Source organism: Balaenoptera acutorostrata, chromosome 11 (assembly GCF_949987535.1).
Source record: "Balaenoptera acutorostrata chromosome 11, mBalAcu1.1, whole genome shotgun sequence".
Lineage (NCBI taxonomy): Eukaryota > Metazoa > Chordata > Mammalia > Artiodactyla > Balaenopteridae > Balaenoptera > Balaenoptera acutorostrata.
This window is the reverse complement of record NC_080074.1, coordinates 59,325,294-59,348,228: the sequence shown is the minus strand read 5'-3', so window position 1 is coordinate 59,348,228 and position 22,935 is coordinate 59,325,294. Positions and strand designations below refer to the sequence as shown.

Genomic DNA, 22,935 nt, shown 5'->3' with positions numbered 1-22,935 from the left:
GTATGTATTCTTTTAATTTCCTTTTTTCACTTAATATATCCTGGAAATATTCCATAGCAGCTCGTGGAGACCATCTTTTTTTTTCTCTCTTTTTTCCAACTGCATAGTATTCCATTTTGTGACTGTACTGTGGTTTATTCAGCCAGACTCCGCCTGTTTGGACATTTAGACTTCCCAGTATTTTACAATTAGAAATAATTGCTCAATGAATAACTTTGTGCCTATGTACTTTTGTATTGTTGGAAGTGTATTAGAGTAAATTTCTAGAAAAAGGATTGCAGGGTCAAAGGATAAAAGTGTATGTAGTTTTGTTAGCTATTGTCCAATTCCCTGCCATTGGATTTGCACCATTTTTCATTCCTACCAACAATCTACAAACCTTTTAGTTTCAACATTTTATGATTGTATGAAAATATTGTTTCTGATTTCTAGGAAACTACATTCTAAGAAGTTAGGCCACAGATTGGGATGGAATTGGGGGTGGAGTGCTTAGCAATTTTTAACGTTCTTGGCTTAATGAAAACATTATCTATTTATACTTAGTTGTCTTAAATCATTTTCTGAGAAATAGACTATATTTTTGCTTAGTCTCTTGGTAATTTTAATTATACAGACTGACTCGTGTTCATTTTCTTTGTGCACTTAGGGCTTCTTGAATTCCTCTGAGCTCTCTGAACTTCCAGCTGGGCGTGAGAGAGAAGGCTCTCTCAAGGATCAGCTGGCCTTAGCAATTGGTGAGTATTTGTAAGGATCTGGAAACTGGAGGTTAATAACTGGATCTCCTGGTATCTTTGTTATTCCTCCAAATCTAGATGAAGAATTACAAGGTCACGTTCCTTCAAGGGTCTGATAATCTGAATGTGAGAGGTGGGTTGTGTGTTAGATATTAGTGAGCAGTGGACACCCTGAAAAGCTCACACTCTGCTGAAGAAAACCATTACCAAGCCACCTGTTATTACTTTGAGGGAAATGGGATCCCAGTGTCATCAGAATTTTTAAATTCCTTAAAAAGAATTTAGATTTGTATGAAAAAAATTTTAGTTTTTAGCTGTTTGCAACTAATTAAAATTAGTAGGCATCACTGTGCTGACCAAACAAAGCATGTCTTTAGGCAGAGATGGCCTTTTGACCTCCGGTTGACTACCTCTCTATACACTATGAAGGAAATAGTCCGTCAGAGGTCATTTCATCTTCTTTATGAAGGGATCCAGGAGTATTTCAGGGCATCATGTTTAGAAATTTGTCCTCTCTTCAAAAAAAAATCTGATCCTGAATTTGTGAAGGTACATTCTTTCAGAACCACTGGATATAGGAGCCGTATCTGGATCATTGGCGGTGGGAGTAGTAGGGATTTTGCCTTCTTCGTACATGTCCTTGATGGAAGGAGGGAGGTATGGCTGGGGTTGGAGCTTGCTGGGAATTTACTGCTCATCTGATGTTTCCAGTCAGGACATCAATTCTGTTTTTATCAGGTCATCTTGAAGTATGTATGATGTTTCAGTGAGTCATGTTTGAAAAACCAGATAGACAGCCGTGTATGGAACTTATTAAGAAATTCTGGAAGAATTGGGTGTTTCAGCCTTGCCAGTTTCTGGGAATTAACTATTGGGTAGATGCTTTGAGCTGTTTTAAGATTCCTTTTGGTTTCTGGATACTTCCCTTTTATGACTTTTAGTTATAACTATGGCTAATTCAGGAATATTTACCCAGACCCCTTTGTTTATTCTCCTACCCCTACCTACCTTTTGGCTTCTTTGGACTTCTGTTAGAGGGGATAGCATCCTGAGAGAAAGGAGGAAACTAGAATCTGTTTTTGGTTCTTATAAATAACTCTGAAAATATTATCTTTTAATTTTTGATGAGGGGAAGCTGAAACCACCAGATGACATGGGGCTTTGGATTTTCTGGGGCTTTTAGTTTTGGACTTTTTCCTGATACAATGGATGATCAGGAGTTGTCTGTGTCAGTTATAGTGGTTTTTGGGAGGAATGGTGATTTGGTGGGAAAAAACACAAATGGTTTGGAGTCAGATCTGAGGGGGGTTTTTTTGTTTTTTTTAAGATTTTTTTTTTTTATGTGGATCATTTTTAAAGTCTTTATTGAATTTGTTACAATATTTCTTCTGTTTGACATTTTTGTTTTTTGGCCACGAGGCATGTGGAATCTTAGCTCCCCGACCAGGGATTGAACCTGCACCCCCTGGATTGGAAGGTGAAGTGTTAACCACTGGACCTCCAGGGAAGTCCCTAGATCTGAGTTTTAATTCCAGCTCTGCCATACATTAGCTCTGTAGCCTTAGGCAGGTTCCTTAAGCTCTCTAAGCCTGAGTTTAAGGTAGTGATGATAGCCAGATTGGAGCACTCACTATGTGCCAGATACTGTAATAAGTTCTTTTACGCATTTTTTTCTCCCAATAACCCTGTTCTCTGGTTATTTTAAGTGGCATCATCTCCATTTTACAGAAGAGAAAATGAAGGCTTGATGAATTAGTAAATGGGGTTATATCATTAAGTTACTTGCCTAAGGTCGTAGCCAGTGAGAGGCAGAACTGAGACCTGCGCCCAGGGTTTGTGTGACACCAGAGCCTGTGTTTCTAAGTACCAGCGTGGCGCCTCGTTGGTGTTCTGTGAAGTACACTCCATTTCTCCCACCCTCTCCCCCCACGCCTCTTTTCCTGTTTACACTGAAAATGGTACCTCTCCCTCGGCGGCACATCCACGGTGTAAGTGCGGAGGACTGTCTCCCAAACTTGGCTGCTTCTGTGCGTATTTTAGTACTACCATGGGCATCGTATTCTGGAAGTGTGTTTTTTGTTTTTGCTCTCTCACAGGGAAACTGGGAGAAAACATGACTCTTAAACGAGCTGCATGGGTGAAGGTGCCAGCTGGGTTCTATGTTGGCTCTTATGTCCATGGGGCAATGCACAGCCCCTCGCTCCACAACCTGGTGCTGGGGAAGTATGGGGCCCTGGTCATCTGCGAGACGCCTGAGCGGAAAGCAAACCTTGAAGACCTTGGCCGCCGCCTTGGGCAGCATGTGGTGGGCATGGCTCCTCTCTCTGTTGGCTCCCTGGACGATGAGCCTGGGGGAGAGGCAGAAACTAAGATGCTGTCCCAGCCGTACTTGCTGGATCCCTCCATCACACTGGGACAGTATGTGCAGCCCCAAGGGGTGTCTGTAGTAGACTTCGTGCGGTTTGAATGTGGAGAAGGCGAAGAGGCAGCAGAGGCTGAATAGGTTCCAGAGACTTTTGGCCCAGGAGAAAATGTTTATTCTTAACTCTGGACATTATTACAAAAAGGAGTTATTTCCTAAGCCTCTTCAAACCCAGCATTTGTTTTTCATTTGAGTTTATAATGAAATTATATACTTCATGGGTTAAGCTATTAAATAAAATTGTTACATAATAAAGAGAATAGAATCTTTTCTTTGTTTGCGTAATGCTGGGTCTAGCTTTTTTGTGCCTGACTTGTGACAGGTTTTAGAAAACAACAGGTGGGTCTCATTGAAGTGACTGACAGTGTCTGGGAGAACAGGCGTCACCAACTGTGCTGCTGCTGCCTTCAACGCGGATTTATTATGGTGTCCCTAAAATGTCTACCTTGTTCCATCCTACTCCTGTGACAGAGAACTCTCTTGTTCGGTTTCGCTTTGTGACGCTTTGGACTATGCTTCTATCCTGGAACTTCCCCAGTTACATTACTTGTGCCACATGGATTCTTTTGGAATTGTTGACTCAAACTTGGAGTTGTCTGGAAAATGTGGTTCATTTGTTGATGTCTGTAGCGTGCTTTGAAGGCTCTCTGCAGTGGTATACACACTGATTCTGGCCTCATTACTGAAATTAATAACACATGGCCCTGTTTCTCCTCTGGATAGTGGGGTGTGGATGGGTGGGGACTGAGGTTTCCTGGACAGCTGTAAGGCAGATTTTGGCATTCTTAGGTCAACAGGGATTCCAGTTATCCAGAGAGCTCACTCAACAGTGCCTCTTTACTTGCCCAGTACTGAGACATTTCTCCCAGTAGAACAAAATAGTTACCATAATGGGCAGACCCAAAATACTGAAAAGAACTCCTATTTGCTCTTACAGGTATCTTTATTTGAAAATTTAAAAATCTCTGGCACATACAGTTCTGAGCATTTAGATTTTGACTTCAGGGTGTATATGCGAATAACTTCAATGTTTTGTGGGTTAAATAGGAAATACCGATCTTAAGATTTAAAACAAACTTAGGCCCTTGCCCCAATATTAAACACTCTAAACTTAGTTTTTTTGTTCTCTTACTTTTGACTTCTCCAGATTCCTGCAGTTTTAGTGCTTTCTGCTGAGGCCACAAAAATTAAAAAGTGGGCAGCTTACATTTTAGGTATATAACAACTAAGGAACGCAGGGATGAGAAAAATGGAGAACATGCTGTGATTTGCAGAGCCTACTGTATCAACATTAAGTAGCTGGATGTTAGACAGAAATTAGTAGAGAAATTCCTTCCTGGTACTGGCACTATCTGCTTTCTTCTGGGGTCTTGCAGTAGGCAGATGCCTTGCCTCAGAAAAGCCCCTTTTCTTTCTTCATCTGGAGCTGTTTCCAGCCAGGCAGAGCAGCAAATTGCCCTCTTGTGATGCCAAACACAGAAACAAAGTCCTGTTCAGAGAGGTAATTCTAAGAGAGAAGACAAAGTTCTTAGTTAGAAGGAAGACGTAGTACCTGTCAGTGCTAACGGGGTCGGGGAAATGGGGCCAAGAGAGAGTCCCAGGTAGTTCCTTGAAAGGGGAAGTAGAATGAATTCTTCAGAAAGTTTTAAATAGACTTAAATCATTCATTGGAGAGTTCTTTGGCTTGTGGAGTCTCACCTTGGCCTCTGAAAGCCCTGGCTGGATTCGCTCACAGCCCCACCTGGCACCAGTGTCTTGCCAGAAGGGCAAGAAATGGGTTATATATTATGTACAAGTTCTGAACATCAGGCTTTGGCTGAATGGAGAACTAAATCGAGTGATGGTTTTCCTTGCTTTCTGCCCTTATGTGCCATTTTTTATCCAGACATTTTCAAATGCAAGATCAGGTGGACCTTAGCGAGAGCATAAAATTCTCCTAACATTTATTTATTAATGATTAATGAATATTTTCTGTCCAAGTAAAATTATTAAGATATGGTCTCTGTTTTCAAGAAAGTTGCAGCCCAGATACTTAAGAGTTGGTTAGATAAGACACTGTGGAAAATCCAGAGGCCCTTCCCCTTCAAGGGGGAAATAAATTAGTTCATTCAACATGACTGTTAATTCAATCAGCTGAAACTTAAGGTGTGCCTGTGATCTGCTGGGCACCATTCTAGATGCTGAAAAGCTGAGAATGTGGGCGTGAACAAAACAGACAAGGTCCTTGCTCTTGAGGGTATCACTGGAGCGGGGCAGATAGACGGTGACCCAGTATAAAGGGACTATAGGCGGTGAGGGAGGCAGTGTCGGGGTGGTCAGGGGAGGCCTTCCTGGGGAGGTGGCATTGCAGCTGAGACCTAAATAGTGAGGAGGAGCTGGTTGTCTGATGATCTGGGAGAAAAATGTTTTCAGGCAGGAGCAATAGCAAGCATAAAGGCTCATGTTCGAGGAACAGAAAAACAGCCACTGGCTGAAGGGCGGTAAGTGAAGAGGGTAGTGGTCTGTGAGATGAAATCAGAGGTGGGCAGGGGCCGGATTGTTTGGGGCCTTCGGGGCCATCAGAAGAACTTTGGATTCTAAGTGCAGTGGGAAGCCATTCAAGGTGTTTTAAATAGAAAAGTATCATCTGTTGTAGAAGCCCATTGGTTGTTATGTGGGGAACAGATTGTAGGGCAGGGGTGGAAACCAGTTGGGGGCCATACTGGCAGCAGAGAGATGGAGAGCAGTAGATGGAAGCTAGCTGATGGATTGATGTGGGAGGTGAGAAAAAAGAAGCAAGAAGGAGCCCTGGGTTTTCGGCTTGAGCTCCTGGGTGATTCAGATGTCTATTGAGTGCTTACAGTGCTCCAGATCTGTCCTAGGCTGTATACTGAGATGGTGCTTTACTCATGGAGAGCTCCACTTACATCGGATGCAGCCACTCACCTCCTTTTTGGCAGGGTTCACATCCTCAGGCAACTCCTGACTCTGATTTTTCAACAGAACTTCTACGGGGTAATATTTTGGCTCAGAATTCAGGGAGAGGGTTGTGTCCCTCATATCCTAGGGAAGATAAGAATGTAGACACTGGATAAAAGACTCTTCAGGTCTGTGCAGTTGAAGTTCTGTGTTTATAATATTTAAATTTTGGTTTTTACCACTTCATACTTTATAATCATCCTTTAGAACAATGGTCCCCAAAACTGGCTGCATGTCAGAATCGTCTGGGAATCTAAAATATTCAGATTTTAGGGTCCTTCTTGGGAAGGTGATTCAGTAAGTCTAAGGTAAATCCTGTATAGCCCGTTTGGCCTTAGATGTTTTGCTTAAACATCATTTAAATACTGTGATCACATTCCTTCTATTGGTACTTTTACTTGGGGCTCTACATTTCCAGCCTTCAAATGACTTCAAATTGAAGTCATACTTCTTTTAAATATTTTTAAAGGATGCTACATTGCCATTAGCTTTGAAATCCTGAGTTTGTACAGCACAAAGGACAGAACTGCCAGATGGTTTGGACAGTGCTGCCATGTACTTGTCCTGATGTTAAAGAGCTGTTGGATTCCTGGCCAGAAGCTCCACTTCTTTTGGCCATTAAAATAGGGGTAATGGCCTGAGTTTCTGTGGACGCCCCTGTCGGAAACTGATAAACATTATCATTTGGGTTAGAAGCTTATTATTTCTGAAAAATACTACCAGTAAATTTAATTTGTCCTGAATGACGGAGAGAGTTGAATAATAAAATTTGGTTTTGTTTTCGTTGTTTTTTTAAACAGCAAGTCTGTTCTAAATTCTGGAAGGCAGTAAAATAAGGAACTTGGCTCTGAGACCTGCATTTCTACCGATGAAAACAATCTTCATATCAAAATAGACCACCAGAGTGATACTAAGAAGGACATGATAGGGTTTTGGCCATGTTGCATCTGTAGCATTTGCTGTTTCTCTCTGGCTCTGGTTGCCTGTGAACAGCTCCTCCAAGAAACTCACAGCAGTGATTCTCGTGATAGCAGCAGCATCTCCCAGCTCTTCTTTTAACTGTTCGTATGATTTCCCTGCCTGAAAAGAAGAGATAGAAAATACAGCATGAGATGCTGCTTATAGGGGAGGGACATGTCAGGCCTGGTCTGTACCCTCGAGAGAAGCAAAAAAGCCAGGGGACAGAAGACATTTCAGGGATAAGCAAAAATGAAAATCCCCCCTTCTGGGTCTATGCAGGGTTGGAAGGTACTTAAACATGGTCTGCATTCTTTGCTGGTGGCCCCTCAATGCTTCATACTAAGAGCAGTTGACTAGGAGTCAGTAAACCTGGCTTCTTCCTACTGGTTAATTGTGACTTCAGACAAATAACTTCTCCTCTGAGATTCCTCATCTGTTAACACAGGAAACAATGTTCCCTAGCTATCAGGATGTAGAGCTCAAAAAGTAATGTGTATGGATATACTTTATAAACTTTATTACTTTTTCACACACTGCTTGTTCCTGAGGCAAGCTGTGAATTCTCTAACTGGACTTAGTGCCCTGATAGGCGCGAAAGAGAAGGAAAGTAAAAAGCGGGGAGAGGAGAGGGAGTGGGGGAGATGCGGTCCTGGGTTTACTCAGCCCTGGAGTACCCCGCCATCCCACTGAGCTCTTAGTGCCGAGCGCCCTGGCAGTAAGAACATCTTCCCGGTTCTCTCTGTTCTTACGCTCCAAATGTGAGGGTCCCAGGCCAAGAACCAGCCTGTGAATATGGGAGGCTCGAACCCCTGTTTAATGATCAGGATTGGTGTGCCGGTGTCTCGGCCACTGGGGTGAGTGCACAGGTACTCCTGGGCGGTAGCAAGAGCGCTCTCCTTTTCTGTGGCGTTGGCCTCAGCCCCAATCCACAAGAACACCTGTTGTGGTAGAGATTGAGTATTTGTTATTGCGCTCATACCAAGGGCTAAGTATCAATACTAGATCATACATGCTGCCCTGTCTTTCCCTGTCAGCAGTTCACAGCCTCATCAGAGTAAAGCTTTTCTCAGATTCATTTTGATTTATGTATCTCCCAAATCTACATCCTCCAGTCCTGAACTCTCTCTCTCTGAACTTTAGCTTCCTGAATCCAGCTTCCTGCAAAACACCTCCTCTTGGCTGACTCCAAGCACGTCAAATATAACACCCCCAAAATGTAGCTCTTTTCTAAACTTGTATCTGTGTCTTCATTCTTGGTGAGTGGTGTCCATTCAGTCACCCAAGGCAATAACCTGGGAGTCATCCTACATGCCTTCCATAACACCAGGACTTAGCTAATTTACCTCCTATGCTTTTGTCCAATCTGTCACCATCCCTCTGTCTCTACTCCAGAGCTCCTGTGTGGGCCAGCAGCTGCTCTTACTGGACTAGGACGGTAGTCTGCTGATTGGTCTCCCAACATACAGTCTTCTTTTTCCTCACAAGCCATCCCTCCTCTCCTACACTCGCCAGAGTGATCTATCTAAAGCACAGTCTGGGGCTTCCCTGGTGGCGCAGTGGTTGAGAATCTGCCTGCCAATGCAGGGGACACGGGTTCGAGCCCTGGTCTGGGAAGATCCCACATGCCGCGGAGCAACTAGGCCCGTGAGCCACAACTACTGAGCCTGCGCGTCTGGAGCCTGTGATCCGCAACAAGAGAGGCCGCGATAGTGAGAGGCCCGCGCACCGCGATGAAGAGTGGCCCCTGCTTGCCGCAACTAGAGAAAGCCCTCGCACAGAAACGAAGACCCAACACAGCCATAAATAAAAAAAAAAAAAAAAAAAAAATTAAAGCACAGTCTGACCATGTCACTCGCCTGCTTAAATTTCAGTAGCTTTCCCCAATGAATTTCAAACTTCTTGACATGGTAGGTAAGGCCCACCCCTACTTCTTTAGCTCCACCTCTGGGGTGCTTTTTAACTCTGTCTTATGCTCTGATGATACTATTTGTAGTTCCCTGTATACTAGACTATTCATGCCTTGGTTTTCCTTTGCCTGAATGCCCTCTTTACCTGATTAATGCCTGTTTATCCTTTGAGTCTGAGAGCCATCTCCTCCAGAAAGTCTTCACTGAACCCCTAAACTGTGTTGAGTGCCCCTTATTTGTGCTCCCATGGCACCTCGTGCGTACCTCCATCATACTAAAATGATGTTTCTATGTCCGGTCTCCTCCACCGCCCATCAGCCTGTAAACTCTGAGAGTAGGATGAGGCCCTTGGCCTTGGTGACACCACACCCAGCACAGTGATTAGAACGGACAAGGTGTTGAGTATGTTTGCTGAGCCAAATTGAAGAAAATGGGATGTGGCGGAGGGGCTGCCTTGAAGGTACGCTTTCGTATCCCTTTGTTCCCTAAAAGGCCCATATCCCTGGGTGTGGAGCCTGCTGCACTTGGTCCTGAGAGAATGGAGTGCATGATGATAGGATGGCGTGATTTTCCTAAAGCAAAGTGGGAAAATTCCCAGGATGGTGAGTTTTAAACAACATTCTATTCTCTCCAGCCCTGGCAAAAAGCAGGTTCTTCCTTTGGTCACCACTGACAAATGTTTGATTGACTTGGGGATGGTCCAGGGCTACCCTGGCTTTATCTGGGGGGTTGGGGAGAGGTACTACACAAAAAATAGCCTAAAGCTTGAGGATCTTTGTCATTTGTTCCAAGCTCTCTGGCTGTCTTACCTGGTCCCAGGTATCCAGGAGCATCACATCATCTGGGTTCAGGTCATCCTGGGTGAAGTCTGTGATCTCAGTGACAATGAACCGGCCAGTCTTATTGGAACATTCAAAGAGACGGGACTGGACATCTAGGATTTCCTGCTGTAGTCTGCAATACAGTCCAGTTAGTAGAGGAACTGAGCTGCTTAGAAATCATGTGCAGTTCACAAGTCTGGTAGGCAGGGGGAGCCAAGAGGAGGGGATGCTGTGGTCCTTTACCTTTTGTCATTGGCATAGGGAGTTTTTCCTCCCAGCAGGTCCCAGAACTCAGCTGGCTCCTGGCCCTCAGCCACTGTGTTCTCGGTGCCATCACAGAGAAGTCCGGCCAGCTCCTTAGCCATTGCCCGCTCATCCCCACTAGACCCCTGAGAGTGGGGTGGGGAGAACACAGATGTTAGTTGCACACAGGCACGTTGATGTGGGAAAAAAGTGTCTGAGACTAATAGCTCAGTGCAGCCAGGATCATCTACCAAGCCACAGTACCTCAGCACGGGGAGATAGATAGGTTTGTTCTGGTGCTGGGAGGGGCAGGGGGCAGGGGGCAAGGGGCGGGGGGCACGGAGGAAAACAGTGGTGGCAAAGGACAAGACTAAACTCTGAAACCCAGAGTGGATATTGACAAGTCACCTTTGTTTTGCTTTCAGTTGGAATTTTAGCACCTACTTTTGACTATTTTTTAAGAGGAAATTTAAGTTTATTTTTAAAATTATATACAGGAAAATTCAGTCTTTTTGCCGTAGAGTTCTATGACTCCTGACGAATGCATAGAATCATGCTGCCACCACCACAACAAAAACAGAGCAGTCGTGTCACCACTGCCAAAAATTCCCTCGGGCTACCTACCCCTTTGTAGTCAAACCCTCCCTGAATCCTTAACCTCTGGCAACCACTGATCTGTTCTCCATCATGATAGTTTTGCCTTTTCCAGCACGTCATAAATGGAATCATACACTATGTAGCCTCTGTGCTAGTGCACTGTGCACTTAGCATAATGCATTTGAGATTCATCCTTGCAGTTGCGGGTATCAACAGCTTGTTCCTTTCCATAGCTGAGTAGTATCCCATTGTGTGGATGCACCGCTGTTTGTTTATCCATCCTCCAGCTGGTTTGCTTCCAGTTTTTGGTGATTACAAATAAAGGTGCTATAAACATTTGTGTACAGGTTTTTGTGTGAAGATAGTTTTTTATTTCGCATGGGTACATACCCAGGAATGGGGTTGCTGGGTCGTATGGTAAGTGTATGTTTTATAAGAAACTGTCAAATTGTTCTCCGAAGGCCGTATTTGCTTTCCCACCAGCAGTGTGTGAGAATTCCTATTGCTCTGCATCCTCACCAGCACTTGATATTATCTTTATTTTTTTCAGTCATTCTAATAGGTGTGTAGTGGTATCTCATTGGGGTTTTCATTTGCATTTCCCTAATGACTAACGATGTTGAGCATCTTTTCCTGTTCAATTCTCTTTTGCAAAACAATTTTAGTGCTTTTTAATGCAGATGCAATCTAAATTGACAAAAATCACATTTTTAGTGTTTTTGTTCAGTGTTCATGGCTGTCCTGTTACAGTTCACCAAACTGGTGTGGAAAGATTGACTTATCCAGCCTGCATCCAGCCTCCATGTGTTTAGAGGTTTATGGAGGGTCTCCTGGATATAAGCAGTGTGTTAGTGAGTTTCTAATTGGAGGCCTAATTGTGGGGAACATTGTCAGTCCCTTTGAAGATCCTTTAGGAAAAGGTTCCTTTTTTTGAGGATTGCTCCAGCCTACTCTTTAGTTCCTTTGCCCTTGCTGACAGGAGGGTTGGTGCAGGGCTGGGCTCTAAGGGGCTGGTACGACCACTGGGCCAGCCATCCTACCTTGCCATACCACAGGTAGTGCTCTGTCTGGGTCCGCAGCAGAAAGACATCATTGGAGTTTAGGGAGGAGGTGAAAGCTGGAACCTCCACCGCTTTGGTGTTAGATTTGTCATTTCCTTGAATCTGGAAGAGCCTTACCGGAGGATCGGGCTCGGCATTTCCCTTCCTGGAAGTCCCACCCTAGACAGAGAGAAAAGCAGAGTCCGGAACTAAGGTGCACCATGTGCGCCGGGCCCTGGGCTAGCATTGTGGAGAACACGGATGTGTTTGTTTGACACCGTCTTTGCCCTCAAGGAGCATCTAGGCTAACGGGGAGAGGCTGAGGTGAGCTGGAGTTATGGTACCAATAGTATTAGCTTTCATTCTGAGACCTTGGTTATATGCCAGGCTCTTTGCAGGTGCTTTATCTACATCATTTTATAGATCCTCATAATAACTTTGTGAAGTAGGTATTATTATCCCACAGTGCAGATGGGGAAACAGGCTTAGAAACTTGGCTAATAAATGACAAGACTAGGACTTGACCACAGTCTTGTGTGTATCAAACACGTGACATTATACATTCCTGGTAGTGCTTCAGCCAGGGCTTCATGGAAGAAATGGAACTTGAATCTGAAGGGGGAGGTGGACAGGTGACGATATGGCACATGTGAGGTCTAATGAGGACACCCCCCCGACGGGAGTGGAGTGTGTAGGCTAGGGAGCTGAGGGTGATGCGCCTGCACAGGTAATATGGGTCAGATTATAAAAGACCTTGAACATGAATTAGGAAGCGGTTTGGACCTGAAGCCCTAGGCAGTCGGGATTCACTTCAGTGTCTTAGAGAGATTCACCCCCTTGTCTATGTCTTCCCCAAGCCCTGCTCTCTACCCCTCCTCTCCTCTACTGCAGTCTCCTGCTGACCTGCTGGTTCTGAGCATTCTGCTTATGGTGTAATTTTATCTGAGGGCTCTCACCTCGAAGATAACCAGCTTTCCTTTGAAGATGGCCATGAAGTGGCGTGGCTCCTTCCCCATGGTAACCCGAACCTGCACAGGGGCCCCATCAAACTGCCGGTCCACCTCCACCGCCTGGTATGCCGAGGCTGCCAGCTCATCCTGTGAGGCGTGGCGGCCCTGCAGTGGTGAGCGGGTGCGATGGGTCCCTGCTACCCCCGGCCCTAGCTCAGTGGCCAGAGGAGGCGCCAGGATCCAAAGCTGAGAGCCTGCCCCAGGCCTACCTGCCAGATGTACAAGATGTAGTGCGGCTTCCCGTGCATCTCGTACGTATAGAGAACCAGATAGCAGTCTCCCCCATAAAAGAAGCCATACCACTGATGCTCCACGGGGACCAGCTCCAGGTTTTCAATTCTCCAGACCTAGGCATAGAAGGAGACACAGTTCCCCAGAGATGGGAGTCCTGTGAAGAAACAGCTACCTGGAGGGAACTGGGCCATGCTTAGCAGAGAATCCAGGTGGGTGAGGCACTAACGTCCATTCAAAGTACACCTTCCCCCTCTGGTGCTTCTTTCCAGTGGTGAGGGCTTATCACATTTGCATGATTTGAATCCCAAGAACTGGATCGTCCCTGGTCAGATGCATCCCCATCATGGCTCAGAGATGATTTGAATATGTCTGCCAGGTGACTTATTGATAGCACACTGGAGTATCTACCTTTCACTTCCGTGAAGAATTGTGGGAAAACCCTGCAGACTCAGACACCCCTTTGAATAGTCCTGAGGTGCCAGAGGTGGAAAGGAAAGCAAAGCAGACACGGAATCACGTGCCTCTTCTGTACAGCAGAGCAGCCAGGAGGGCCAGTGCTGCCGCCTGCCCTGGGATGTGGGTCACTGGGCTTACCTCAACGTTGCCATTGCCGTCGTCGACCATTCTTTCCTGGGCTGCCACCTCTGGTTTGGTGTGCAGCAGAGTCACATCAAATTTATCCTGGAAAACGTTAGCTGCACGGAAGGGGTTGGGAGAAGCCAAGTGAGCAAAAAGCACCTGTGCCTGCCTTTCTAAAGAGTCCTGGCAGTGAGAACACGATCTGGGGGCAATCTTACCGATTTTACCAATGCTGAACGTTTTCCCCAGACCCACGGTCTGTTCCTTCACTGACCACTTCTGGAACAGCTGCTTGAACATGGCTGACTCGGTACCATCACTGACGGTCTCCACGTTGGTACTGCTGGGGTAGCCCTTCATCTTGATGAAGTTCTGCAGGTGCCCCCCCCCACCCCCGAAGGACAGGTCAGTCAGGGACTGCACTGGGCTCTTGACTTGGCTGGTGATTCACCCCTGTGAAGCCAGTTGGTAGGATTGTTCCCTTCTGGGAGTCAGAGTCAAATTCTAACTCACTTCTGTCTAGGGACCAAGTTACCTGCCCTCAAGGAAAGGACTGAGTGGAACATTTTGGCATCTCTTCATTGGCCTGTCCTGATTATTACTGATTTTTTTTTTTTTGTAATATCCTCTATTCTGTGTTCCTTCAGCACTCCTGTACTCTACTGACTTTGTATCACCTTCATTGCCCCTTTCTTGCTTTGTAAGTGCATCCTGCCTGGTTCATCTGCATGGGTCTGCACAATGTCATAAGCTCCTTGAGGACAGGGCCATTGACCTTGATATGTGATATCGCCTTCAATAATAACAGCCACCTTTTACTGAGCAGCTGTGTGTGCCAGGTATTGTTCTGAGTGCTTTATAAATGTTACTTAATCCTCACAACAACCCCAGGAGATGGCATTAAACCTGGATTTGAATCCCAGTTTGTCTGTCTGACTTTGAAGTCATGTATGTAACTGCGATGTTCTATGCTCTGGTGCCTAATATGGCTCTCTGAGCACATCTGATGTGTTATGGACAGATTTTTTTGGACACTATTGCACATCCATAGCTCCTACCAGAGCTTTAGACATGGCCATCTGTTTCTCAACCTTTGTGGCTCCTCTTCCTTTCCACACATAGATCTTGGTTCCACTTTGGTCCAGGATGTAGCAGTCCTGAAGCAGATGGTCAGGGATAAAAGTGGTTACTCCTGCCCAAGACCATGAGGAAGGCCTTTCCCTAGGGTCTGCCTCTGAAGCCAGGTCTGGCTACCGCAAGCCAAGCCCACCCAAGCTCTACTTACATCATGGTTCAGTAAGCCCTGGACCAGAGGCCTCGTTGCTACCTCTGTGACCGCCAGCTGCCCAGCTGAGTCTGAGACACTAGAGAAGGGGAGAGGTTAGCTTGTACCTTCTCTTCTACAAAGCATCGTGTAGTCAATCTGCTATTTCATGGCTTTGTCTTAGAATGGAGTTTCTGGGTAGAGTTCGACTTCTTGCGACAGGCATGGCTTGAATGCAGACAGGAATGTGATGCACTCTGTTCTCCCGAACGTTATCCTGTCCACATCTCTAGGCACGTATAGATCTGAGCAAAGGAATGGTCTCCCCCAGAGGCCAGGAAGAGTTGCTAACAAGAGCAGATGGTAGCTGCTCAGGGAACACTGAGCTCCTTATAGAAGCTGCATTTGAAAAAGACTGAAAGAAAGCCAGTCACCTGCACCCCAAACGAGGAGCCAAGCAGAAGTGCTGGTTTTCCGGGGGGACACCTTCCCCCTACCCCAGCTTCCAACCAGCAGCCAGGCTTAACTACTCACTGATACAGCGTGATATTTGATTTCTGCTGCTGATCTATGATCTCATCAGGGACTGCAGGCTTGATAATGGAGTGCCGGCCGAGGGTGTCCTGAAGGACCTTCATCAGCTCTGGACTGGCTGCCTCCTCGTCTCCCTCGATCACTCCTATTTCAGCACGGCCCCCTCGCTCCTTGTCCCGAATATCCTTTGCCAGAAGCATAGCCTGTAAAGAAGCCCGAGGAAGCACTCAGCTCCCGGAGGAGCAGCCTGGATCCCAGACACAGGAGTTCCCCTGATGCTGAGGAGCCCAGGCTGAGTCGCGGGCTCGCACATGTGGCCTGTCTCTGAAACAGATGCTGCTCAAAGGCAGGGGTCTGGATTGAAGGGCAGGAAAGAGCCAGCAAGGAAAGAAGAAGGAAAGGGCAGCTGAGGGAGTGCAAGCCCCTGAGGCCCCGGGGGAGAGGAGGGAGCAACAGAACCGGCCACACCTTCAGACGCTCCCTGCTGCTGCTCTCTGGGCCATTCCACTGGATGATGACCTTCCCAAGGTCCAGCAGGAAGACATCACCTCGGTTAAAACTGTCCCAGCTCATTTCCACCTGCAGGGGAGGTAGACATTATGTAGGAGGAGTTCTTAGGTGCTAGGCGGAGAGGCCCTGGGCCCAGGACAGACAAGGGGCAGGACTTACCTCGGTGGCCCTGATGTTTCTCTTCCCCTTCACGTGCAGCAGCCGCTTCACGTCGTAGGTATTGGTCTCCACGTGCTTCATCCCAGAGGCCACACCCCCCTTCTTGTAGCTGAGGGAACATCCGTTATTTATTGAGCACCTGCTATGTGCTAGGTACTGGGGAGACAGTTGTGGGTCACACAGATGCAACCTCTGCCCACGCGGGTGACGACAGTAAATGAGCCGGGTAAACATAGATGCTGGTCACCACTGCCACAGAGGTGCACTCAGCGGTGGGCTTTTGGACAGCGTGTTCAGGGCAGTCTTCTCCGAAGGACTGACATTTGAGCTGGGATATTAAGAGTAGGAACCAACCACCAGAGGACTAGTTCTCCAGACAGAGGGTGCATCACTGATGAAGTCCCCAGAGCACAGAAGAACTTGTTTTGTTTCGTTCTAGAAACTGTGTGAATGTCGCGTGTGATGGGGAGAGGGGCACAAGTCAGGTGGGAGCAGAAACATTAATGACACCGTGGCCTTAAAACCAACTCACTCCAGGAATCCGCTCTCCCGCCCCTGGCCCTCACCCCAGCCCAGCCTCCCCCAGGCGTCCCACACGTGAAGGGCATGCAGAAAGCCACGGGGAGCAGAGGGTTCCCTGGTGACTCACTGTGGTGCTCTGTGCCCAGTAGGTCCTCAGTGGGGACTGCTGACCTGCAAGAAGCTGGCCTTGGACCAGCCTCAGAACTCTCAAGCTCACTGGAATTCCTTTTTCTTTTCAATCTCAAGTGCAAAGTTTTGAGGTAATCAAGCTCCTCAGTTCATGGAAGGTTTTCACCATTGGCCTTTATGAGACCCCTCTCTTGTAGTAAGTATTTGTGTGTTCCCTTTTATCTGCATACCCTACCCCCCTTTCTCTCCCCTCCATAGGCATCCATTCTAACAGTTTAACATCTGTCTTTTTATTTTCTTTCTGGTAAAATGTGGCCTGTTGTTTTGAGTTTATGTATTTTTTTAAAAACAGACACTGGCATTCTGTTCTATATTTCAAGCCTGTTTCTACCTGTGCTCCCTAAGCCCTGTGTTTTTAAGATCTGTCCACATGTCAGATGTGCCTCTAATCTGTTGCTTCCAGCTGTGGCATGGTACTCCGCCGTGTCGCGGAGTGTTTTTCCTGTCCACATTGCCTGCAGCTTCCCACCACCACTAATGTGAACGTTCTGGTTCATGTGCCCTTGTGGACCTGGGAACGTGAGTGCTCCTTTGGGTCACACCCCGGGGGTGAGATCTGCCCCAGTGGCAGCAGACTACTCTCTGGAATGCTGGGCCAGTCCTCACTTGCACCAGCAGGGCACCTGTCTCCCCAGAGCTTCGAGGACACTTGGCGCCTCTCAGCCCTCTAAATTACGCTGCTCTAGTAGGTGGAAATGATGGCTTTGTTTGGATTTGCATTTCTCTGATGACTTTCTTCATATACGTTTTGGCCCTTTTGGTTTCCTCTTTGGTAAACTGCGGTTCCGTCCTTGCTCTGTGCATAGCTACTCACATGATGCCCTGCTTGAAGTAGCCGCGGAAGGTGTCGGACTCGTGGCACTGGACCTCCCGGTGCTGCACGGGGCTGCCCCCCAGGTAGTCGTCCAGCTGCGTAGTGTAGATGGCTACGCAGCTCTTCTCATCCTGCGAGGAGTCCTTCCCAATCCAGAAGTGGATGTCCTGGGAGAGGATGCTGCCCACTCTCCGGGTCTGGGATGTAGTCAGAGAGATGAGGTCAGGCGCCAGCTCGCCTCCCCTTCGCTGCTGGCCCTTCTGGCGTGGGAAGAACGTGGCCTACGGTGACTTGTGTCCTGCCCTTGGCAGGCTTGGGGCCCCTCCCTCCCTGCAGTGGCCCAGGTGCAGACCTCTTCTGTGGCTCAAGCCCTGGCAGCCCAAATCCCTCCCCACATCTGGGGAATGTTGACAGCTTATTGTTCTCAAAATAAACAGAGACCAATGGGGCTCTTTTCCGGGTTGGACTGCAGGCTTTTCTTGCTGCTCCTTCGCACCCCTGCGCTTGCACATCTGGCACAGTGCTGCTGTCCATCTGCATGGCTCTGTCAGTACTGTCCACGTGGGAGAGTGTTTCCTCCGCTAGATGAGTACTTTGAGGCCAGAGATGGCCTTGTATCCACCTGGCCTTCCTTCACAGCACTGTCATCTGGGGTCTGGGTCCCGGAGGGAGAAGTGCTGCTGTAGGCTACTCGCTGAGGTTCAGACTGAGGGCCACACGCATACTCTCTGATGCAAAATTTAAAACCCTGGTCTAAGAAACCCTTTGATAGTCAAAGTGGAGGCCTGTTCTATATAACAGCAAGGAAGAATCAAGATGGATACCAGGTTAACCTCATGGGCAGATCTCCCAGTGGGGCCCCAGAGCTGGCTCTCAGGGGAGCAGCTCATGGGAATGGGGGGTATGGTGCTCACCGAGAGGATGAGGTAGCAGTCCCCCTCATAGAAGGTGCCGTGGGCATTCAGGGGCACCAGCGCCAGCTCCATTTTCTGGAAGGACAAGGGGTGTGTATAGGCTGCATTCTCTCCCTCCTCCCCCGACCCCCCCAGGCCTCCCCCTGCACGCCATCACTGACACAGGCAGCAGGGGAGAGAAGGGAGATGTCCCCACGGGGCGTGGCGGTCAGCCACAGGATTAGCGCGGCCACCCCTCTGGCTTCTGCTGACCTCCACCTGCCCGGCCCTGGCTCTGGATCCGGGTGCCTGTCCTCACCCCATCCTCCTCGCACCGCCTGCTTGGCCTCATCTTGCTACAGCCTGTGAGCCGCCTCAGTCCTGTGTAGAGTTGGGTGTAAGCCCTCAAGTAAAAGCCCATCTCTGAGCCGCTGCACCAGAGTGCCTCCAGCGCTGACTCTGACCACCCAGAGCTGGCCAAGTTCTGAGAGAACGGGGGGAGCCAGGATTCTGTGAGGCTCTGGGGGGGAGTGCCGGCCGTGTGCAGGCTTCCTGCCGAGGGCTCTGTATTTGGAGTCTGGGTTGGAGCCCTGATGCACCTGTCACCTGCATGTCTGGCTCGTCCCAGGAGAGCCATTGCAATGGCCTCAGATGTGGACTTCCATCACTATCTCCAAGTAGGTAAACCTGCAGTCATGTTTGAGTGTATTCTGTGTAAAATATGTGTGTTAAATGTAAAAATGTTAAATATCCCACAATTTGCTTAACTCTTTTAGTACTTATTAGTTTTTAAGTAAACCGGGAGCCTTAAAACAGTGGGAGTGACCTGGGCTCTCACGAGCTCTGAGCTGCTTGCTGGGGGGCTGTGACCCCCCTCGTGGTGGAGGATGGTGAGGTGGGGCACATCGCCTCTGCGTTTTCTGCAGCAGAGCCACTCCCTGGGCTCAGAGCAGGGAGGTGGGGTGAGGCTGCCAGGCCAGGGCGGTTCCCAACTATAGACCGCTAGAGCTTGAGGTCAGCCAGAGGGGCTCAAGCCCGAGCGGGAGAAGGGATGAGCAGGGCACCGATCTGTGCTGTACCCGCCAAATCTTCCTACCACCCTGCAGGAGCCAGAGTGCCCCGTGGAAGACAGGTTCCATTGTCCTGACAGAAGCGGCCAGGTGTCTCGGGGCTTGGGCCCCACCCATCCCTCCAGGGCATTTACTAGAAATGCAGATGGCTGGATAAAAGGCAAGCCTATTTTTGCTTGGAGCCCTGCTCTCCAAGGCCAAGAACGTTTCCTCCACCTGTCACCCGCCTGCTCTGAGCACCCAGGAGGGGTCAAGGACCGGAAAACGTGCCCTTTGGAGCTGCCTCTCACTGTTGTTGAACCACAGACAAGAGACCAAGGCGTGTGGAGGGCCTTCAGCAGACCAGAGTCTTCTGCCCCCATCCAGCCCAGCTCACCTCTATTCTCCAGGTGATGATCCCAGGGTCGTTGCCCACAGCCTGAAAGGCACTGCTCAGAGACATGGCACTTGTCTTCCTGGGACTGAAACATCACAGAGCAAGCACGGAGATGACGCCTCTCAGAGCAGTCATCCAGCCAGCTTTCCTCCTAAGTCACTTCCCAATCTCTTGTCAGCCATCCTGCCATGTCCTTGTGGTGCATCCCTGCACTATCTCACAGTGATGCGGAAAATGACTTGTCCAAGTTCATGTCGTAAGGCTGGCTGGCCCAGGGATCCCCACCGGAAATTCTGCTTCCCACTTGCCACTTTCCTTGTTAAGAGCTCTGATAACACAGCCATGATTATTTACTGAAGGGGTGACAAATATGCTAAGCCCTGTGTTGGTTGACTTTATGTTCTCTCATTTAATTCTCATAAGCTGAGTATATTTTCTTTGTCTTACATTGTGGGAAAATTGAGGTTCAGGGAGGTTAAATAATTTACTCAGTATCACTAGAATGAAATCCATACCTGATCTTAAAATCTGTGCTCTTTTCTAGTTTCTGTGATGTACTGCAGCCCTTCCTAACTTACCTAAATTCAGTGGCATATGGGATTGAAAAGCCCATGTCGGAGTAAGTATTTCCAAACTGGGTTTCCTTCTTTCATTCCCAATCCCTCTAACTCTCCCAGACTCCCTGCTTGCCAGGTCCTCTCCACAGTCAACAATTTTATCTTTTACTTCCCAGACTTTTTTAAGTAAACTATCCTAAAACTCAGACAACCCATTCTGCTTCTGTCACATGACTAATATATTCCCTGTGTCTCACAGAAGAAAAGGGAAAGTAAAATGGCAGGGCTGGGCCTGGGACAAAGAGTTCAGGATGCCAGCAGGGGCAGGTAGGCGTGGCCTGTGGGCAGACCCTCCCCCCACCCCCGCCCCCTCCCACACAGACCCAGACAGTGGTTCTGTGGCCGCCCACAGACAGGGTGGGGAGAGGGAGGAAGAGGTAAAGAGAAGTGTGGACTGCGTACCATCTCTGTTCGAAGTGTGTCTAGGGTTATCAAGCACCTACACGTCCATGGCCACACAGGCTTTAAATAATGAAAGTTCCTGCCTGGTTCTTGCTCTCAAGGGGCTTGCAATCTGATTGATACACATCACTGATGAACGCTCCCAAGAGGCAAAGGAAAAAGGAAGGGCCTGATGAAGTTACATAGGATAAAGAAAAAGAAACAAAAGAAAAAACAACCCCACCCAGAAAGGACTATCTGGGGTTTTGCTATTTGGAGGCATATTGTGCTTGTTAAGAGGAGCATGTCTGGCCATTCTTTTCTTAAGCCTTGGCAGATGAACCCAGGTTTGGAGAGTATGTGCCATTATCTAGTATGGACATCGGCAAAAAAACAAAACAAAAGACAAACAAAAAGCTCTCTTTGTCTACTACTACAGCAGGACTAACGCAGAGCAGTGATGCGGAGCTGCCAGTGTTTAAGGATTTAATTTGATAATTGGCACTGCCCCACCCTGTGCTGCTTAGAATTGCCAGGAAATATTTGTTCAGGTTTTCTTCAGACCCTAGATTTCAGTCATTAAAGGCAAATGCTGTGACCCAATTAGGGGAAGGGGACAAGGAATTCATTCCTTGGAGAGAGGTTAAGAGTAAACCTGGTAAAAGTCAAACCAGCTGGCACTAATTAGAACTGTGAGTCCAGAGGCCAAAAACAGTCCCATTTTCCAGCAGGGACTTAGCAATCAAAATGCTCACTGGGCCAGGGTCCCTGAAATGCAGGAGAGGACATGCTCAAAGCAGGGACTTTGCCATACTGGAACACCCAGAAAATGTGACTGGGGGACGGAGCAAAGTCCCCCAAAGCTCAGTCTCTCCCTCCCTCCTCCTCAAGTCCTGATTTATCAACTCAGCACCCTTTGAGACCACTGCACAAACCGCTGGGCAGGGTGCAGTTTTGAAATCCCAGTTTAAAAGCTGGTGGCCCTTAATTCTTACCAATACTCCTAGGAACGGACCCCAGAGAAAGCTGGTTTAAATTTCTGCCTTGCCCCATACCATCTCTTTGAGATGGGTGAATCTTTCCAAGCTTTTGAAAGTGTGCCCTATGTTTTGTGGTCTCTAAAAAGCACCTCGACTTCTCAGCAGGAAGTCTGCAAAACTGGTCACAAACTCCTGGTTCAACCCTTTAAAAGCCTCATCCGAGAACACAGAGCCAAGGAAATTTTAATCTCCTCTCTCTTTTGTTTCTTTCTAGTTCAAGTAAAATTGCTCTATTGACGTGCATCCATAAACCAAATAGAACTTACCTTGCCTTCTCTCTCAGCGGTCTTCCCAGTTTTCTGGCGGGTAAGCACTGTTGAGGAACCACCCAATGCTGGAGGTTCCAGGTCCTGCTGCCTTACCTTAGTAATGGCTGCGCATACACTGGGTTATATTTGCTTGCGTTTGCATCCTAACCGCATTTTCCTAGTCCTGGCCAATCACAGCCAACCTAGCCCTGGGCTTGACTTATTCAAACCAGAGAGAAAGCTGTATCTGTTCCTATTCAAAACAGCAAAAACAAGAGCAGACTTTTAAAGGCTTCTTTTAACTCCAGCTCCACGCCCTGATCTAATTGATTTTTTAAAAGTGCACAGCTCATCAATAATGCAGGAAAGAGGGTGGGAGGATATGAAATTTGCCATATTGTAGATATGAATGCATTACACTGATGACAGGAAGCAGGGGCTGGAGCTGCCCACCCCCCCCCAAGCGCTTGGGATGTCCAGGCTGGCAAGTGCCTCCCGAGAAGCTCCTGGGCATTTCTCAGAGGGGAAGTCTGGGAGAAGGGCCTGGAGTGAGTTATTAGGTCATCCTGTTTTGCCCCTTGGGGTCATATATCAGTCCAGTCAATATCTGAGTGCCTACTATGTGCCAAGAACCACGCTGGGCTCTGCGTTTCAAGGCTCCTAGTTTGGGGAAATCGGTAAGGGGCACAGAAGGAAGACTCTAAATCCCTTGGGGCTTCTGGTTCCTCCCCAGAAGTCAACAGGACACCAAGCATATGCTTATTAAGCACCTGGATGGCAATGCGGTTGATTCCACATGGGGGCCAGGGAAGA

The 22,935-nt window shown here is 47.8% G+C and overlaps 2 protein-coding genes across 9 annotated transcripts in view; one reads left to right on the top strand and one right to left on the bottom strand.

Annotated features, from left to right (window-relative positions):
• Positions 1-8,887, top strand: part of TSFM (Ts translation elongation factor, mitochondrial) — a 14,328-nt gene extending 5,441 nt beyond the window's left edge. The window contains exons 5-6 of one of the 2 annotated variants that reach the window (XM_007179704.2): positions 647-734; positions 8,467-8,887. In XM_007179704.2, the coding sequence (XP_007179766.1) occupies positions 647-734; positions 8,467-8,513 (135 nt within the window). In that variant the 3' untranslated portion in view covers positions 8,514-8,887. Of the gene's footprint in view, positions 1-646; positions 735-2,830; positions 3,429-8,466 lie in introns of those variants that run through there. The other variant, XM_007179702.2, reaches the window with a different exon arrangement.
• Positions 3,554-22,935, bottom strand: AVIL (advillin). 7 transcript variants are annotated; one of them, XM_057557232.1, is made up of 19 exons: positions 20,856-22,935; positions 19,837-19,921; positions 18,412-18,486; positions 17,498-17,757; positions 15,973-16,081; positions 15,772-15,882; positions 15,304-15,506; positions 14,791-14,869; positions 14,564-14,662; positions 13,521-13,877; positions 12,902-13,039; positions 12,639-12,797; positions 11,683-11,862; positions 10,046-10,191; positions 9,791-9,935; positions 7,824-8,012; positions 7,126-7,194; positions 6,082-6,198; positions 3,554-4,663 (listed from the first exon to the last, which is right to left on the bottom strand). In XM_057557232.1, the coding sequence occupies exons 2-19, from the start codon at positions 19,900-19,902 to the stop codon at positions 4,550-4,552; spliced, it is 2,616 nt and encodes an 871-aa protein (XP_057413215.1). In that variant the 5' UTR covers positions 19,903-19,921; positions 20,856-22,935; the 3' UTR covers positions 3,554-4,549. The 7 variants fall into 7 exon arrangements, 6 of the variants coding, with proteins under 6 accessions (XP_057413215.1, XP_057413217.1, XP_007179762.1 ...); XM_057557234.1 differs by lacking the exon at positions 20,856-22,935 and having other exon boundaries at positions 13,521-13,621; positions 13,724-13,877; positions 19,837-20,725; XM_007179700.3 differs by lacking the exon at positions 20,856-22,935 and having other exon boundaries at positions 13,521-13,621; positions 13,724-13,877; positions 17,498-17,694; positions 19,837-20,725.

Excerpts from the sequence above, each read along its gene's own strand:
- AVIL (XM_057557232.1), bottom strand. The coding sequence starts at position 19,902 with ATGTCTCTGAGCAGTGCCTTTCAGGCTGTGGGCAACGACCCTGGGATC. Across the intron at positions 15,883-15,972 it reads GAAACATCAGGGCCACCGAG|GTGGAAATGAGCTGGGACAG; the intron begins GTAAGTCCTGCC and ends CCTCCCCTGCAG. Across the intron at positions 8,013-9,790 it reads TCCTGGATACCTGGGACCAG|GTGTTCTTGTGGATTGGGGC; the intron begins GTAAGACAGCCA and ends CTACCACAACAG.